Here is a 17807-nt window from a genome sequence, read left to right as displayed (position 1 = left end):
AATAATGTTTTGGAAAAAAATGACCTTATTCTTCAACCCAGGTCATACAAATTAGAGGGTATTTCTCATACTTTAATACCTAATTTTGCTAATAATTGTGCCTTTAATGACTCTGAAGTTATTTCCACCTGTGTATTTTATGAAGTATTTATCCTCATCTGATTATTCTTTATCCCGTGAACTGCAAGGCGTCTCATCATATCTGTAATTTCCAAGCAGGAGTCAGTCCAAAGTAGGCCAAGTCCATGCTGGTGGGCTGCTTTGTGTGGCCGTGCCTGCAGCTCTCCGATGTCTGGTGGGGTGAGCCGGTACTGCAGGGGCTGGACCTGGAGAACTGCATGCCTCGGTGAGCTGCACTTTTCCAGTCCCTCTGAAAGTTTTCTTTAAAGAAGTGCCTTGTCTGTGCACAGGTGTCTGTGATGGTTAACGCAGTGATAACAAACTTAGCCGCTTAACCTACCTTTTTAACAGCAAATGCCATACGAATCGAGGCCTTTGGTACCTATAGGTCTGTGTGAAATAGAAGAGTACCATTAATCAGATTTGCAATTTTAAATTTAAAATTTTATTTTTGTTTTTAAAATGTCTTTCTGAAAGGTTTTGTCTCCTTAGTGTTGGTAGACATAAGGCTAGAGTTCCAGGCTGTGGCCCTGAACCCTGCCCATGCATTAGCATCACCTGGGGGACTCTTAAAAATCCTGATGCCTGGGTTGCCCCCCAGGCTAGTTACATCAGAATCTCTGGGGGTTGGACTGAAGCATCAGTATTCTTTGACAGTCGCTAGGTTATTCTACAGTATGGCCAGGATTGAGAACCACTGGTTTAAGGCAAACATTTATATTCTGTATTTAACTCAAATGCTCTTATTACTAGTTTTCATTGTTAATCCCACCTAGTTTTAATTCTCTTATTTTACTAGGGTTTTCTCTGTAGTATGCTGCAGTTCTTTATTAGAAAGAGTAGAAGACATTGGTTTTGGCTCTTATGGGGGAAACATCTGACTAATGTCCTTTAATGTGAGATTTGAGAGCATGGAGGACACTGGGGAGAGGGGATGGCACGTCTGTGGGCAGTTGAGGGAAGGACCATTCAGTTGCCTTTGTACACGTTTGCATGTGCTTGGGGCATGGATGGGTTTGGAGTTGGGCCCTTGGTGGGGGATCCTAAGCTCTTTTGTGTGAATAGTGGGCAACTATAAAATGAAAACTGGCGTTTATTCCAATCTACCTTTTTGCTTCTGTTAGGGTAAATAGTAGTAGATAGCTCCCTTTATCCTGTAAAAGCAATATCATAAGGCATATGTTTTTAAAAATTAGGGGTAGTTATATTTCTGCCCTTCCTTCAGTATTATTTATTTATTATAGTAGATAGCTTATTGAACAGTTATAGGCTTTTAAAATGGATCTCCTTATATGATTGCCATAATTTCTGTAGTCTTCAGGTCCTTGAGTTAGAAGTAATACTGAGCAGCCCATGATGAGTCAAAAAGCCTCTAGAGAAAGGTGCAAGTATTATTCCTTCTGTCAACTCACGTGTAATAGGTGACTTCCCATATAAGTTGGCTATGAAATCTTATTGGCAATACTTTGAGGCATTTCTGAGAAAGCCTGTGTCCGTTGATGCAGAGATGTTTTCTACTGCATGACTTATAAGTAAGTAATTAATAGGGCACTTAGTTATACACACACACACACACCCCTTAGTTGTTACACTATAAACCTTGTGGCAACATGGTCATAATTTATGATTCTGATTTTAATACTGTTAACAACTTTACTGAGAATCCTCAGCTATTAAAATTACTTAAATGATTAAGAAAATATAGATAGTTCTGTAGTAAATACTTTTTTTCCTCCAACTACTTAAAATTTTTTGCATTTATTGGAAAGTAGCAGACACTCAGTTTTTATGGCATGAATATCATGGAATGATTGGTTTACCAGAAGGCATCTTGGAAGTAAATAGAAATGATGTGATTGTAACATCCATTCTGACACACCTTTAAATAAGGAAAGGGCAATGCCTAGAGCACCCTGTTTAATATAAAACAATTTAATGCACTAATGAATGATCCTCATCAAGGTCAAGCATACAAGAGATGCTCAATGATTAATTTAAGAATGCCCATTCGTAAATGAGGAAAGAAAGATCCAACAAAGGGAGAGGAGGTGTTATTGATGATGGGAAGGGTTGCTGAAGACAAATTCTAGAGGTAGATTGCTCATTGGGAAGAGCAAGAGGATTGGAGTTAGATGAATCTGGGTTGAATCTCAGCTCTACCAACATTAGATAAGTTCTTTTAGGCAGATGTGAAATGAAGATGATGGTGAGAATGATAATGACAAGCAATCGAGGTTAATGGGGAATGCTTGGCACTGAGTTCCCTAACACATGAGTAAAAATTAAATACCAGTTTCCTTCCTCCTTGGCCTTGATAGTCTGATGGGAATTGTCATTGATTGCTTAGCAGCAGCAGAACCTAATTTTTTTTTTTTTTTGGACATGAGGATTTTATTGTTTAATTCTGTCTTGCAAACACCTGGATCTGTCTGGTTTAACAGACTATACCTGTGGGAAAGAAAAGAACGGAGGTTTAAGGGCATGTGTGAGTTTTTTCTTCCCAGTAGTAAAATTGTTCTCAGTTCCAGTCCAGTAGCAGAAGTGGAAGATCCTCAGGCCTGGCAGTCTGATTTCTTCTGGGAGTAACCTGCTTAGAAAAGTTTGTAGGAATTCAGCTGTTATCCTGTTTAATTATTTTGAGAGAGATGTTAAGAGAACTTGATTTTCATTCTCTGTCTCTGTATTGTTACAAAAATCTGATTTGATTTCTGTCCTGTTTTGATTTCTGATTTGATTTCTGTCCTGTTTTGATTTCTCCATCATGTAATTTTCACTGTTCTTCCACAATGGACCCTACGATTTCTCTCTCTTGAGGAAAACATCATCACTCCTTGACTGTTTCAAAAGGTTTCTATGGGTCAGTTTATCTGTCACCCTTGTTTTTTTTTTTTTTTTTTTTTTTTTGCCTCTGCAGTTTTTCTTAAGATACAGTTAATAAATCATGTTATAAGCAGTAGATAGTTTTCCGTTGTCTAGGTACAGGTTACATTCAAATTCTTTCCCATGGTGAACCCAGAGTCTGTCAGCCCTGTCCCTTACTCTCCTACACCTCTGCTTTCCCTCTGCTCTAGTCGCACTTTCCCTGAGCCGTTCGTCAGGCCCCCGCTTCTGTGCCCTTGTTCATGCACCTTCCTGGTATGAAAGTCCTCCCTAATGAAAGCACTGTGATCCCATGATACTTGTACTATATGAAACCTTTCTGGCTTTTCCCCAGTTTGAACTACTTTGTGTTTCTCTACCAAATCACCTGTAGCTTGGTACCTTTGCTTGACACTAATGCCTTTTGCTTTGTAGTAGAATTAGTTGTTGGCTTGCCTTTTTCTTAGTTCTTTGATGGTAGGAGGTCTGCCAACTAGGTATATGACTTTAGGCCATATCCATATATTCTTATTTACCATTTCGGTCCTCCCAGCCCTTATTTCAATGCCTTTACATTGTAGCGCTGAATATAGTATATGTTCTGTGAAATCATCTATTCTAACAAGGCAGAATATATTAAGTTTGGTTTATTTTCTCCCTGAAAAATATGTCTTAATTTCATTTTTAATGTTGAGATTATGTTGTTCTTGTGGTCAAGTTTATTTAATTTCCTAGGCCACTGATTTTTACAATGAGTGATGGGTGAATGAACGATAATACTAAAGCTATGCTGTACTGCTTTATAACTTGGCCTCACAAGTTACGAACACCAGAGAAAACCCCTGAGAATGGACTTTGTTTTCAGGATTATCACAATAGTAAAAATCAGTGGAAATGAGTTCTGCTTGGTTAGCAATAAGGTGTCTGCAAAAAATTGACTTTGAGCTCTCCTTTTTACTACTCACAAGACTATATTTTAATCGTAATTGACGGTATAATAATTGACTACTGAACTGTCTCTGGCTATGCCTCTTTTTCAGAATTAAGAATATTTTTACTTTGTCTCCTTATGCTAGAGAACACACTCTACGGAATTAAGTATACGACTTTTGGCCACATCCATATGTTCTTACAAAGTTGTCATTTGCGGCTTTACTGGCAGATAGACTATACTTAAAAAGAGGGAGGTTAGTTGTGGAAATGCATATGTCTCCAGAATGTCGCATGTGAATGATTCTTTGTCTTCATAACAAGCCTGTAATTAGTTCATATACGTAAGGCATATGACGAACTATTGTCATCCATCAAATGTTGTATTCCATGGTGAAATGAAAGGCACCTAATTCCTAGACTCAAAATTGGCCAATTATAATCTTTCTCTATTTCTGGACTGTTAGTCTTAGGGTATTATCAATAGTTTCAGGTCTTTTGAGTTTTTAAAGAAAAGGGTCATTTATGTGATTCTACAATGAAATAATCTTTTCACCTCTGAGCCTTCATAATGCTTTTCTTGTTATGCTTTTATAAAATTCATTTAGCAGAAATGGCTGATTATGAGGTCAAAAAGTATTTTGCAATTTGGGAGGGAAAGGGAATATGTATTTCATGAACCAACATTTTATAATTTCTTTTTGGTACCTGCAAGATCCATTATCAGATTCCTCTTGGAGTGACATCTCTGTATGAAAAGTAGTGGTGATTTCTGACCCCTACAAGGTCAGTGAGGGCCCTGGAGCAGGATCCCCTCACATGGGTTAACAGACTTGATGGGGATTGCTAGCACCCTGGAGAGAGAGACCTCAAGGCTTTGAAAGACACCCTTTGAATGTGTGTATTATGGCTTGTATTATAATATTCAGCACTTGGGAGAAACATGATCTTTAGTCACCAAAACTGGAGATTAAAAATGGATTACATAGGGCGCCTGGTGGCTCAGTTGGTTAAGCGACTGCCTTCGGCTCAGGTCATGATCCTGGAGTCCCGAGATCGAGATCTGCATCAGGCTCCCTGCTCAGCGGCGAGTCTGCTTCTCCCTCTGACCCTCCCCCCTCTCGTGCTCTCGCTCTCTCTCTCTCTCTCTCATTCTCTCTCATTCTCTCTCTCTCAAATAGATAAAATCTTTTAAAATAATAAATAGGGATTACATAAATGTTTTGTGTGTCCTAAGACTTGGGGAAGCCTGAGTTATTTGAAGATACATGTTTAGCATTTACCTGGGAGCAGATTGAACTGTTAATGATTCTGAAATAAATAAGGGGGTATTGAAAGTTGGTATTGCCCCCATGGGTATAAATAAAATACTGTTTTAAATGATACTAGCAAAATAACTGTGATTGCCTAAATTTTGTGTTTTCTTTTCCTCCATTTCAGAAAGCAATTTCCTTAGTATCTGTGGTTGTCAGTAAGGTTTTAGAGTAAAACGTTGGGTCTAGTCGTGCATAGTAACTATTTGATAGCTTTAAAAAAAAAGATTTATTTATTTGAGAGTACAAGCATGCATGCCTGTGCATGTGCGAGTGGGGGGAGGGGCAGAGAGAGAGAATCCTCAAGCAGACTCCCTACTGAGCACGGAGATTGAGCATGGGGCTCAATCTCAAGACCCATCAGATCATGACCTGAGCTAAAACCAAGAGTCAGATGCTCAATCGACTGAGCCACCCAGGTGCCCCACTGTTTGACAGCTTTTTAAGAAAGCCTAGATTTCATGGGCTGGTTTCGATATATCAGATGTAAAAAATAATAATAATAAAATCTTGAAACCAGAACCCATACCCATGAGCCTATACAAGGCAGGCTTTAAAAAATGTTCTAGTCAGAGGAAGGTCTTATTTCCAGAGATGCAGCTGAGGCTTAGACCATCCCTGTAGCAGTTACCTCGTTGAGATCTCTCTCTGCTTGATCTGAACAAATGCACATCAATTAGACAAAAATGTGCTTGAATCCCTATCAGGCAGTTCGATGGCCACATAGAGGCCACGCCTGCAATAGGTTTACAAGTTGTGTGGTACTTTATAAGATGGGTATAATTTAGAGAATGGAATTGAAGTGTGAAAAAATTGGAAGGTAAATTAAAATGAGAGACTTCTTGTTATGCTTGTTCAGGTGTGATATAGTAAACATTATAATTTAGGTGTGGATGTTTATGGGTTGGAAGATTACAGGTAGCTGAAAGTCAGTTTAAAAAAACAACTTATCTTTTTCAATACAATAGTGAGTATCTTCTAAAATAGCCCAAATAATCAACAAGTAAGTACTTAAATGTATGATATTTGGCCAGTACTGTGCTTGACTTCCAAGGTTGGAAAAGAAGAAGTTTACTTGCTGTATCTTGTGAGTTTATTATTTGGTTAGAGAGGTGAGATCCCCTGAGATGGACACATAGAAGGACACTACATATGATGTATATAGTTTCATTTGGGGTTATATTTATTCATAGTCATTCATTCATTAGTTAATTCATTTCTTCAGCAAAAACTGATTTCTGGAGGTTGTGGTGACCAAAAAAAAAAAAAGAAACCGAATCGATATTCCCATGGAGGAGACAGACAATAACAAGCAAACTGATAAGCAGGAAAAATTCTGAGAGGGTTAAAAGCTGTGCAAAAAATAAACCAGGTTGAAGCAATGGAATGCCTGTGGATGGGGCAGGGTTGCTAACAGACTTGGTGGTCAGACAGACCTCACCAAGAAGGAGGTGTCTGAGCAGGCATCTGAGTGGCCCCGGAGGCAGGAACTAGCTTGCATGCTCAGTGAGCAGACACACAGCAGAGGGAGTGAGATGAGACCAGAGAAAGGCCAGCAGTACAGACGAGGCAGTGCTTGTTCCAGTGGGTAGGACTGGAAGCACAGTGGAATCCTTTGGTGAACATGAAGCAGGAGCTTTGAACTTTTTGCTGTGGTTGCTGTGTGGAGAATGTAAGTGGGAGGAGAAGCAGACTGCTGGGTAGGAGTCCATGGCTGTGGTCCATCAGGGACATGATGCTGGCTTAGATAAGGTGGGAAGAGACAGCTAGAATATATAAGGCTCTACTTTTGCAAAATAGAAAATAAAGTGGCAAAGATGAGCCTGAAAAGGGAGTAGAATTCCAGCTGAATCCTGAAAGATTCAAAGTGAATTAAACATGAACAGATAAAGAGGAAATAGGTATTTCTGGGAGATTTGAAGATGGGAATGGAAATGGCATGAATGGGTCACACTCCACTTCTCTGCTATCCAAAGAAAGCAGAACAAATATAAATTAATATAAGATCGTGGTTCTCATAGAATCACCTGGGGATCTTTAAAAAATACTGATATCTGCGTTCTACCCCTGAGATTCTGGCATGGTAGTTAGCATAGAGTGTGGTCTGGCATTGGAATTTTGAAATCTTCCAGTCACCTAAGTGTGCAGGTAAGGTTGAAAACCACCATTGTACGATCTCATAAGTAGGAGACCTGTAGCCCAGCAAGAAACACATGAAGCAGGCTGAGTGTGTAAGTTTGGGAGTAGTGCAAAGTAGTGCTTTTGAGACTCCCGAGATGTTTATTTAAAAATACAAGTTCCTGGAGCCCTCTCCTGGAAACACTGATTAATTGTACCTAGGAATACTTCATTTGAATATGTTCCCCTTCTGGTGATATAGGTTGGGAAAAACCGCACTGGGTAAAAGATCTCAGTGCTTCTGATTTTTGATAGAGTGAAGGGGGCACATCAGTGGGAATGAATGCCAACCTCAGTTGTCTAGCAGGGTGGACTTGGGGGACCAAGCTGGCTTGAAGGTAATATCTCAACAGTACAAATGTGAGCTGTTGGAACTCTGATCAAGAGCTGAAGTCAAAGCAGTGGCATCAGAGGCTCAGTGGAAAACAAATTCAGGCAAATTCTTTTGGAAAGAGACTTGGGCAGGGAGAGATTGGAGATGTGTATGATCTCAGCAGGAAAGCTAATTGGGGCTAGGTTGTAGAGAGCTGTGTCACTGGGCATTCACAGCATTGGGAGGCCGATGAATGTGGTGTATTGCTGACGTCCGTGATTGTATTGTTTTTACCAATTCTGCATGGCATTCGTAACATCCACACCCTGATGAAGTGGTGGATTCATTGGTTCGCTTGGTAGGGGGTTGTATTCTCATGGGTTTGATGTTATTCTGTAGGGCTGTAATATATGTGTTCACTGTCTCTCAACATGGTATTTCCTGTTTGTTAGGAAATGAAATCAGGACTGTACTTTTCACCTATACTGCATATCTTTGCCCCCAGATGACGGAATCCAAAAGCAATTGCCTTTTCTTATCAACCTTTAATTTTGTTCTAAAAACTTTTCCATTAGATTCTGTTTATTTATTTAGCCCCTTTTTATTCAGCAGCTGTTCGGTACAAACAATGTGGAGAATGTGAAGAGAGATGGGTCTATGCCCTGCCCATAGGATCACACAGTCTATTGGGAGCAAGATCACATCACTAATTACACCCAATGAGACTATGGTCCAGAGGAAGATAGTGATGTTTAGAGGAGAGTGTGATGATTTTGTTTTAGAGAATAGGACTTTTAAAATCCTTTTAAAGGTTGGGTAGGATTTAGAAAGCTATATGGATACTAGGGTATTTCAGGCAAGAGGGAACAGTGTAAAGCACAGACACGGGAATCTGCTGGCAAATGATCTAATTTGTGGCATACAGAGCATGAGGAGGTGTTCTGGAAAATAAGATGAAAAACTAGGCTGGAGCCTATTAAAAAGAGGTGTGACAGCCAGTGGAAAACATGCTTTATTCTGTAGGCAGCAAGGAGCCTTTGGAGATTTTCCAGCAGGAAAATAGAAGGAAAACTAGCATTTATTGGGTGTGTGTTATGCATGTGCCAAGCAGTATGCTTTCCGAAAGTGGTTCCTTTAGGTAATCTGAGGCACAGGTGATTTGGGTACAGTAATTGGGCATCATGTTTAGGGTTGTTTGGAAGAGGGAGGAGCTAGAGACAGGAACAGCCCAGTCATTGCCCCTATCTTATGTGTAATTATTTTGGCATAAGAAAAAAGAGATGATATAAAAAAGGTTTTTATTGATTAAATTTCTCTTGAGCTCTCTCACTCAATATCCCGGACTCTGGGATATGGCAGTAAACCAGCAGTCTGAGACTATCGTGGAGTATATATTTTGTGGGTGGGACAGATTATACTGGCAGAAGATGATCAGGCAGTGACAAGTGAGATTTAGAGAATGAAAATAGGGAGACGTGACAGAGACCAGTCTGGTGGCTTCTTTAGACTGGTTGGTCACATAAGGTCTCTCTGAAGAAGTGACATTTTAACAGACACTTGAATGATAACAAGAAACCAGCCTTGAGAAAATTGAGAGGTTCAGGGTGGAGGGAGCATCCCAGGCAGAGGGAATGGCCCTAAATGGGAACAAACTTAGTGAATCTAAGGAACAGAAAGGTGAGGCAAGATCAACATTATTTGTCAATGGAGTGTATATGGGGATCAAGGAAGAAGTCAGAGTTGACCCTTAGGTTTCAAATGTTGGAACAGAGAATGATAGCAGTGTTATCAGGGAATCGGACCAAGTATCAGTGAAGGATGCAGTGTCTTTTGGACTTGTGTGGTTTAAAATGCTGAGAGCTAGGAACTTGAGCTTGGTAGAGGAGGCAGGATGGGACATAGAACTTCGAGAATCGCCTGCCTAACAGAGTTCTTTGAGGCTCTAGGAAAGGTGGGGACATCCAGGAAGTTGGAACAGGAAGAGACAGCCAAAGACAATGAGGAAGGTTTAAACTGGCAGACTCAGAGATGAGAGAATTGGGGACAAGCAGGAAGCTCAGAGTCTGAGCACTGAGCATGGGAAAGATAGCACTATCAAGTAGTCCTGGACCAAGCTGACACACAAATGTACTGTTTTGTCTTGTGAACCTAATGCGGTGAAGACAATTCTGTTAAGATGAATCATTCCATTAGCTTATAATTTCATGCATTTGACATTGCTGTCTCTCTTGGTGTATTCATAGAATTAGGATGCCAGCAGCTAGCGTGGGATTAAACTAAACTGTAAGCTTTTCTTTGTCAGCATTTCTCAAATATGCCTTGCAATATGCCAAAACATATCCTTCCAGAGGCAGAAGACAAACAGTTGTTTTAAAGTGAAGTGCTGTCATTTCAGAATTGCGTGGTACTTGAAAATAGCAATTTCTGTTTGACCACCAGGTGGCGAAAACACTACTTTTAATAAAAATTGTTCAACTCATCAGTACATGTGAGTGACTATTATTTCTAAGAAATCAGAGTTGGTAGTGACAAGTTATATATGCCCATGATGACATTTCAGTGCATTTGAAGAAATGGAGTTTGATTTAACCTTTTGTTAATATGTATATTCAACAAGTATTCACACCACCAACTATATAGTAGGGCAGGCATCAGGCAACAGAAATTCCCAGATTAGTAAACTCTGTGTCTGTCCTCAAGAATCTCTCCCTTTCAAGAGGGAGTCACTCATACACTCAGAACAGGTTGATGAATGCAGTAATAGAAGCATGTGTAAGGGGAGCCCAGATGGGGAATGATATCCTCTGCTCTGGGCAGAGCAGGGAAGGTTTCACGGAGGATTTGAATCAAGGTTTGAGGAATCAGTCCATCTCTGGGTTATAGCATAAGAACACCCCCACGTGGTGGTGACAACTTGTGCAAATGCCTAGTTGACTGAATTAGCATGGTGTGTTTTGGTAAACTGTAAGGGTTTAATATTACTACATAAGCAAGAGTGAGCATGGAGGCAAGGCTGGAGAAGTAAGCAGGGGCCACACAGTGGAAGGCTCTGTGGGCCAAGCTGAGGATCTTGAAGGACTCTGGTAAAGGAAGCTGTTGGAAGGTTTTAAGGATGATAACCCTGTGCTCAAACTAGTATTTCAGCAGGGTGACTGTCCAGTCAGTTCAGAATATGACCTAGAAGAGGACAGAACCAAAGGCAGGTAGATTGGTTAGGCAAGGATATTGCAGTAATCAGCGCAAGAGATGATGATGGTGTGAACTAGAGCAGGGGTAGGGGAACTAGGAAAGGACAGGTTCACATGTGTAATGATGGTTGATTTTATGTGTCAACTTGATTGCGTCACCTGGTGCCCAGATATTTGGTCAGACGTTATTGTAGATGTGTCTGTAACAGTGTTTTGGACAAGAGTAACATTTGAATAGACTGAGTAAAGCAGACCACCTACCCTAGTGTGGATGGACTTCGTCCAGTCAGTTGAACTCAGGAGAACAAAAAGGCTGAGTAAGAGTGAATTCCTTCTTCCTTACTGTCTTTGAGCTGGGGCACTGGTCTTTTCCTGCCTTTGAACTCGACCTGAAACATTGGCTCTTCTTGGGGCTCGAGCCTACTGGCTTTCAGACTGGAACTTAGACTGTCAGCTCTCCATTGTAGGCCTTTGTAGTTGCACTGGAACTATATAATACCACTGCTCTCCTAGGTCTCCAGCTGGCTGACTGCAGATCTTGAGATTTCTCAGCCTCCATAATTACATGAGCCAGTGCCTTATGATAAAACTCTCTTCTCCCTCTCTCTTGTATATATATCCTAATGGTTCCATTTCTCTGGAGAGTCCTGACTAATACAGGTACAGAAGATGGAATCAGCATAGCATGGCATTTCACTGTATATGGGAGGTGAAAGGAAGTTGCCAAGGGTGATCCCTCACTCGGGCCTGGTGACTGGAGAATAGTCTTGCTATGGGCTGAAATTGGCAGTAAGCAGTACAAACAAGAATTGTATGTTTATGTGCAGTGCTATGATTTGTACAGCTTTATAAACAGAAAGCCTTGGGATTTTCAAGGTGTACAGAAAAAGATGCCTTTTAGACAGTTGGTTCTCTGGGTCTAATTTTATAAATAATGTAGGGACTGTAGAAATGGATGACAAAAGGCATCAAGATTTGATGTGGATGTGAAAATCTGGGGCACAGCAGAAAATACATTTGATTCAGGGGTGGGCATTTCTAGGGTAGGATGTATAGCAGGCGGGCACAGCTCTATTTTGTTGAGCATGCTTGAGAGCCACTCTTAAATGGTAAGTGGGATGAAGATGGAATTTAACAACTGAAAGAAGATGGAAGAGACAAGGGCCCAGTAAGAGGGAATTGAAAGTCTGTGAGATCCAGGGTGTGAGAAGGACTATAGAATATTTTGGACAGGATCTGTAGTTTTAACTGGTATCTTATTTTATGCACTTTTATATGTGATGTCATACTTCAGGATAATTTAGATTCTTGGTGTATCTGTTATCATTTAATAACAATAGACAGTATTTCTGAGCACTTAAAATGTGCTGGACTCTACTTGATCAGGATGTGTGTATGTCCTTTACTATCTCTTTACATCTGATGACAAATGTGTTGGTTAGATCATAGCCAATGACTTGTCCTCAGTCCCTTCAGCCCAGTAACAAATTAAGAGAGAAGCATCATTTGACTTCTGCTTCACCTTAGTCCCTCCTGGAAAAAACAAGAATTACAGAAAGTTGCAGTAGCATGGCTTCATTTTCTCTCCTCTCCTCTGGGTATGATGCTTTGTTAGTCAAGCTTCGAGATTTATTTTGAGGAAAGCCATCCAAGCAAATGAGTAGAATCTGAGTAGAATGAGTTCTATAAGACTCATTTAAAGAAGCAGAGGGGTATGTACAGAAGCTGGCATGGGAACACACAGGCCTTTTTGCTGTGGTTAGAAGATGATTGGACTTGGAACTGAGTAATTGGTTTTGCTTCTCCCTCTGTGGCTTTTCTTAGACTCTTAATCAAGTGGAGCCTGCATTTCCTTATCGGTAAATTAGGAATAATAATAACATATGTTCAAGGGTTGTTGGGAACAACAATTAAATTATTTGATGAAACTGTTTTGTAAAGTGAAATGTGAATATAAGATTGTTCTATTCATTTTGACAAAGTCACGTTAATATTGTAAGCCATATTGCATAAAATCTCACTGTAGTCTTTGCTGGTGGAATTTATGCACTCCTTTAGGACACTGAGAGAACATTCCTGTCTGTGTGGTTTCCCACATTGGCGTCTCCAACATATGCCCTCATCAGTCCTTTCTGCGGGTACAGAAATGAAGCATCCAGGAAGAATGAGGGTCAGTTTGTGTACTCCTATGCCCAGAGCACATGCATGGGTAGAACTACTCCCTGCAAATATGTACCAATAAGCACATGAAAGAGATGAGATGGAGTGGTTATGACTTGCCAGAAGGTACACCAGTGAGGGGTGAAAAGCAGAAACAAGAAAACAGCTTTTTGCTTCCCAGTTTAGTTGTTGATAGAATTCATTTTATGTCTTCCCTGAAATCATCACCCGTGAAGTTCAGCTTACCTTGATGGGAAGTTGAGGAGGTTCATGAAATATTTAAACTTCTGTTCACTTTCTTAGTGAAGAACCATTTTGAATTCCGTGAAAGAAAAATATAATCTACCTAAATAATTACCGTAATCCCCCACCCTTTACTTTTGTGAAGTGAGAAGTCATTTCAAATGTTTATTCTTGCTCATCAGAAAAATAAATTGTCTGTTGGCTTAAAATGAGCGGACTGTGTGCCTTTTTTAGTGTAGAAATGGCCACGTATGGTTTAAATGCTTTGCCAATAGTTCAGTGTTTTGGTTACCACCACATTTTTGAACTTACTGCGTTATCCCCTTAACATGGAGTACAGATACTGTTGTGGTAATTAGCAAGCGCATAGTTGCACATTTGTCATTGTTATAGCAGATACTTTTTAATTGAATAAACTCTAAATTAAAGCCTGATCCTCTCGTTTTGCTTCATCGTCACCTTCTATTTGTATAGAGGGATGAAAGAGCAGCAAATCAAATTTCCAAATGTAAGATGGGGAGGCTAGAAGATGTCCTTGCATCATTCTTCCCATGCCCTGATCAACCAGCATCCCCCTATCTCTAACTTTAAAAAATGACTGTTAGGGGAGATCCCTTTTAACTTCCTATATGCTAAGGGTATTTTTTTTTCTTCTTTTTTTGACATCCCTATACATTCTCATTCTTTTTCCTTCGGCCTCAAAGGAAACAAATTACTTCTGCATCACTAAGCACAACCCATCCACTGGGGTCCTTGACTCAGTGTCCCCCTGCCTTCTCCAGGGCCAGGCCCCACCTGGCTTTTTAAATTTTTTCTCATTTCTCCCAACTTTTGCTTCTGTGTTATTTTTTTCTTCTTAGTCTGTAATTGCTCAAATTTCTCCCAATTTGACATGCCACATTTGCATGCAATTACTCTCCCATTTTATACTCTCCTGATCCAAGTCCTCAGAAGCTTCAGCCGGTCCTCTCTGACTTTCTGCGCAGTCACTCCCATTGCACTCTGGCCTCTGTCCACCACCCTGACTGAGCAAAGCTTCTGTGGATACGGTCACTGGTGATTTTCTAATGAATAATGCCAACGTATTTTTCTCAGCTTTTTATTTTACGGATTTCTCTACTGTGTGTAATTCTCCTTGAAACTTTTTCCTTGACTTTCATAACACAGTCATTTTTATTCCTTTTGTACCACTTTAATTGTTCCTTCTCTGTCTCCTTAATCATTTTTTTTCCCCTCTACTCAGCCTCAAATATTGATACTCGTCAGGGTCTCTCTTTGATCTTCTGTTCTAGTCACTGCTCATACTCTCTCCAAGTGATCATAACCATTTTCATGATTTCACATACCACCTACACACTGATGACTCCTCAAATGTATTTTCAGTCTAGACCTTTTCCCCACCCTTAGGCTCATGTGGCCAATTTGCAGGTGACTCTCTTTGCCTAGAGTTCCTCCAGTTGCTTCACAGTTTACAAGACCAAACCTGAACTTTTATCATTTCTCCTAAGCCAGTTTTTCTGTCTGTATTTTTACCATTTCAGTTAGTAGCACTGTCATCTACCTAGTCCCCTGAGTCAAAAACAAAGGCATTTTTTCCTACTTCGACTTCATTGCCCATTTCCAGTCAATCCGCTGGCTTCTAGGTTATATTTTGATGTTTTGTATGGATTTCCCTGGTCAGTCCCTTTCTTTCTTTTCCACAGCAACTGCTTGGTTCATTTCTTTCATCATCTGATATTAGGACATCCTTCAGTGCCTCATTGTGTCCTCCCTCAAATCTGCCCTTCATACGGCCAATAGAGTGAGTGATCTGTGAAATGCAAAAAAAAAAAAAACCATTTCCCTTTCCTGCATTACACTATTTAGTGTCTCACTCCTCCTTTCATTGCTGATAGCAATATTTCCCAAACTTGGTTTCGTAAATATATGTATGTGCTTTAGAACATTCAATGAGAATTTCTCAATTTTTTTGGTAACTTTTACTGATGATCATTTTACAGATGATAACCTTATTTGTGTTTATGATGGCATTTCTGTCAAAGAATGGCCTAAAATTACTAGTTTAGCTTTAACTGCAGTACCTCTCAGCCCACATCAGAAGATCCTAGTGGTCATAGACATACTTTCAAGGATCTGTGAGATCCAGCTCTACCTATCCATCTATTTATCTCTCTATACAGATACAGGTGTGCTTGAATACCTATAAGTACACATACATATGTAAGTTGTTTATAATAGTTATTTTTTGTATATCAGGTATTCGTGTGGATGTGTATATAATTTTACCAAAGGGGTCTTACATTTTTCAAGTTTGAATTACACTCATTCTACCTATAAATTTTAAGGCCTTTAATATATTTTCTAAGATCTTTTATGATCTGGCTTCTACATATTTCTTTTAGTATCTTGCTTTATATTTTCTGTAAAGGAACATCAAACTGCTTGTGGCTCCTTATATACACAATGCTTTTCTTTTCCTTTTTAAGTCTGTACTTTAGCTCTTATCCCTTTCGTGTATGGAATCTCTTCCTGAATTTCCCTGACTTTTAACTCAGAACTCCCACTTAACGCTTTATAAATTAGTGCTACCATCGCCTCCTCCAGGATGCAGTAATCCAACCAGAGTGTGCTGTTCAGTGGTCCTCCTGTTTCCACAGTGCCCTGAGCAGATCTCTATCTCTGCATACATCTTACTGCCTTGTAGTGACCCGTTGCAATCTCCACCAGACGGTTACCTTCTTCGGGTCTTGTGGGTTTTTTCTCTATATCTTTCAAGCATGGCACAGAGTTGAACGAGAGATAGTGACCTGAAAATACATGGGGGAATCACCTTTGCTTTCTACCAGAGATCTTTCTTCAGTCAGCTTAAGCAATTCCTTTCACAGTTTTTTCTCTTCGGTTTTTTACACTACTGGTTTTTGAATGTTTAGTATGTTTTTGCATGCTTCGTTTAGTATTTTAAGTTAGAAAAATCTGTCTAGTTTTGTTTTGTTTTTTTGAGGGCGAGAGAATGAGCATGAACAGGGTGGGAGGGGCAGAGGGAGAGGGAGAATCCTAAGAAGGTTGCACGTTCAGTGTGGCTCCCAACACAGGGCTTAATCTCACAATCCTGAGATCACGACCTGAGCTGAAATCAAGAGTCAGACGCTTAACTGACTGAGCCTCCCAGGGTCCCCTGTCTAGTTTTTATATGAAGAAATGTTAGCTACAGAAAAATAACACTTCTGTTCCTTTCTGTTTTAGGCGACCCATCTTCTCAGTTGCAGGCTCAGGAACCCGGAAGTTCTGAAAATACATTAAGTCTGCTGGAAGATTCTGGGTGTGATTTATCAAATGAGCAGAGAAGTGAGCCTTCAGAGATGACCCAGCATCTTGTGGAGAGCTGCACCCCCACACCCTTTCTACCACTGCCCATTGTGAAAAGACATTGTACCACTCAGGAAAATCCTCTGTCTTCCCACATGCAATTCTTGCAACATCTACTTGAACTGAAGAACTTGACAGAATCAGGGAGTCTGAAAACAGACTTAAGCCACTTTGAAAATGACTTTTCCACAGTATCTGATTCTGTTTTTCAGTTGCTGGATGGCCTTATCACTTTTTACCGTAAACCCAAATTTCCTTTTTCAAGCTTTTGGGCAGAAGCTGTTAATACGTTAGCCAGACTGATCAGTGATTGTAACTTATCTAATCATATTCTTAAAAAGTGTTCCAAGAAGTTGGAAGAATTTGAGAAAACCCTACTACAGGTTATTTTAAGGAGCAACCATATAAATCGAGTAAGTATTAAATCTCTTCTATTCATGAAATGATACGTCAGTCGTTTTGGTGAACATCCGCATTGGGTAATGTTGGTTGCTGTCCGTAGACTCCTGGCTCGGAGTCTCCGGCTAAGACCTCCTTTTGCAGCCCTGTGTCGCCCTCACTCGTTGTCACGTCCCCTCCTCTGGACTCTTGATTGCTACAGCATCCTTCACCACAGAGATGCCTGTGCTTCCAGCTTGTACTTCTCTACTCTGCGTTGTTATCTTCCCTGTTTTTTATTGCTCTTCTTGAATTCTCTGTTTTCCTCTGCCTATGTTTACTTCCTATTGATCAAAAAGTCTCAATATTTTTCAAAAAACCACTAGCATTTAATGATTTCCCAATCCATTACTTCTCTGGGTGTTAAATTCCTCATGATGGATTACCTGTACTGTATTGAATTTGTTCTTTTTCTGGCATTGACTAGCAGATGCCTGGAGGTCAAAGAATATTTTTCTCTTCTTTTAGAATTTCCATTGTAAGTGGCATAATACCCCATGGACCCTCTGCAGTTGTGGATTAAATGAGTAAATTGGCTGAGGAACACACAACATATGGCTTTATTATGTGTTTTTTTTTCTTATTTATTTAACGTGGCTTAATTAGGTTGACTCGGATTCTTTTTTAACGAGTGACATTGAGGTAACCTGCCGTTGTTTTTTTGTTTGGCTTTTGAGACAGAGTAGATAGTTTTTTTGT

The 17807-nt window shown here is 40.0% G+C and overlaps 1 protein-coding gene across 4 annotated transcripts in view; it reads left to right on the top strand.

The window, feature by feature from the left end:
* Positions 1-17807, top strand: part of MEI4 (meiotic double-stranded break formation protein 4) — a 235948-nt gene that overhangs the window by 49006 nt on the left and 169135 nt on the right. For all 4 annotated transcript variants that reach the window (XR_003521454.2, XM_027602392.2, XM_027602393.2 and 1 more), the window contains exon 3: positions 16548-17083. Coding sequence is in view for 3 of the 4 variants with exons in the window: in XM_027602392.2 (XP_027458193.1) it covers positions 16548-17083 (536 nt within the window). In the remaining variant the exon portion in view is untranslated. The remainder of the gene's footprint in view (positions 1-16547; positions 17084-17807) is intronic.

Source organism: Zalophus californianus, chromosome 7 (assembly GCF_009762305.2).
Source record: "Zalophus californianus isolate mZalCal1 chromosome 7, mZalCal1.pri.v2, whole genome shotgun sequence".
In the NCBI taxonomy this organism is placed as follows: domain Eukaryota; kingdom Metazoa; phylum Chordata; class Mammalia; order Carnivora; family Otariidae; genus Zalophus; species Zalophus californianus.
This window is presented reverse-complemented; position numbering and strand designations above follow the sequence as displayed.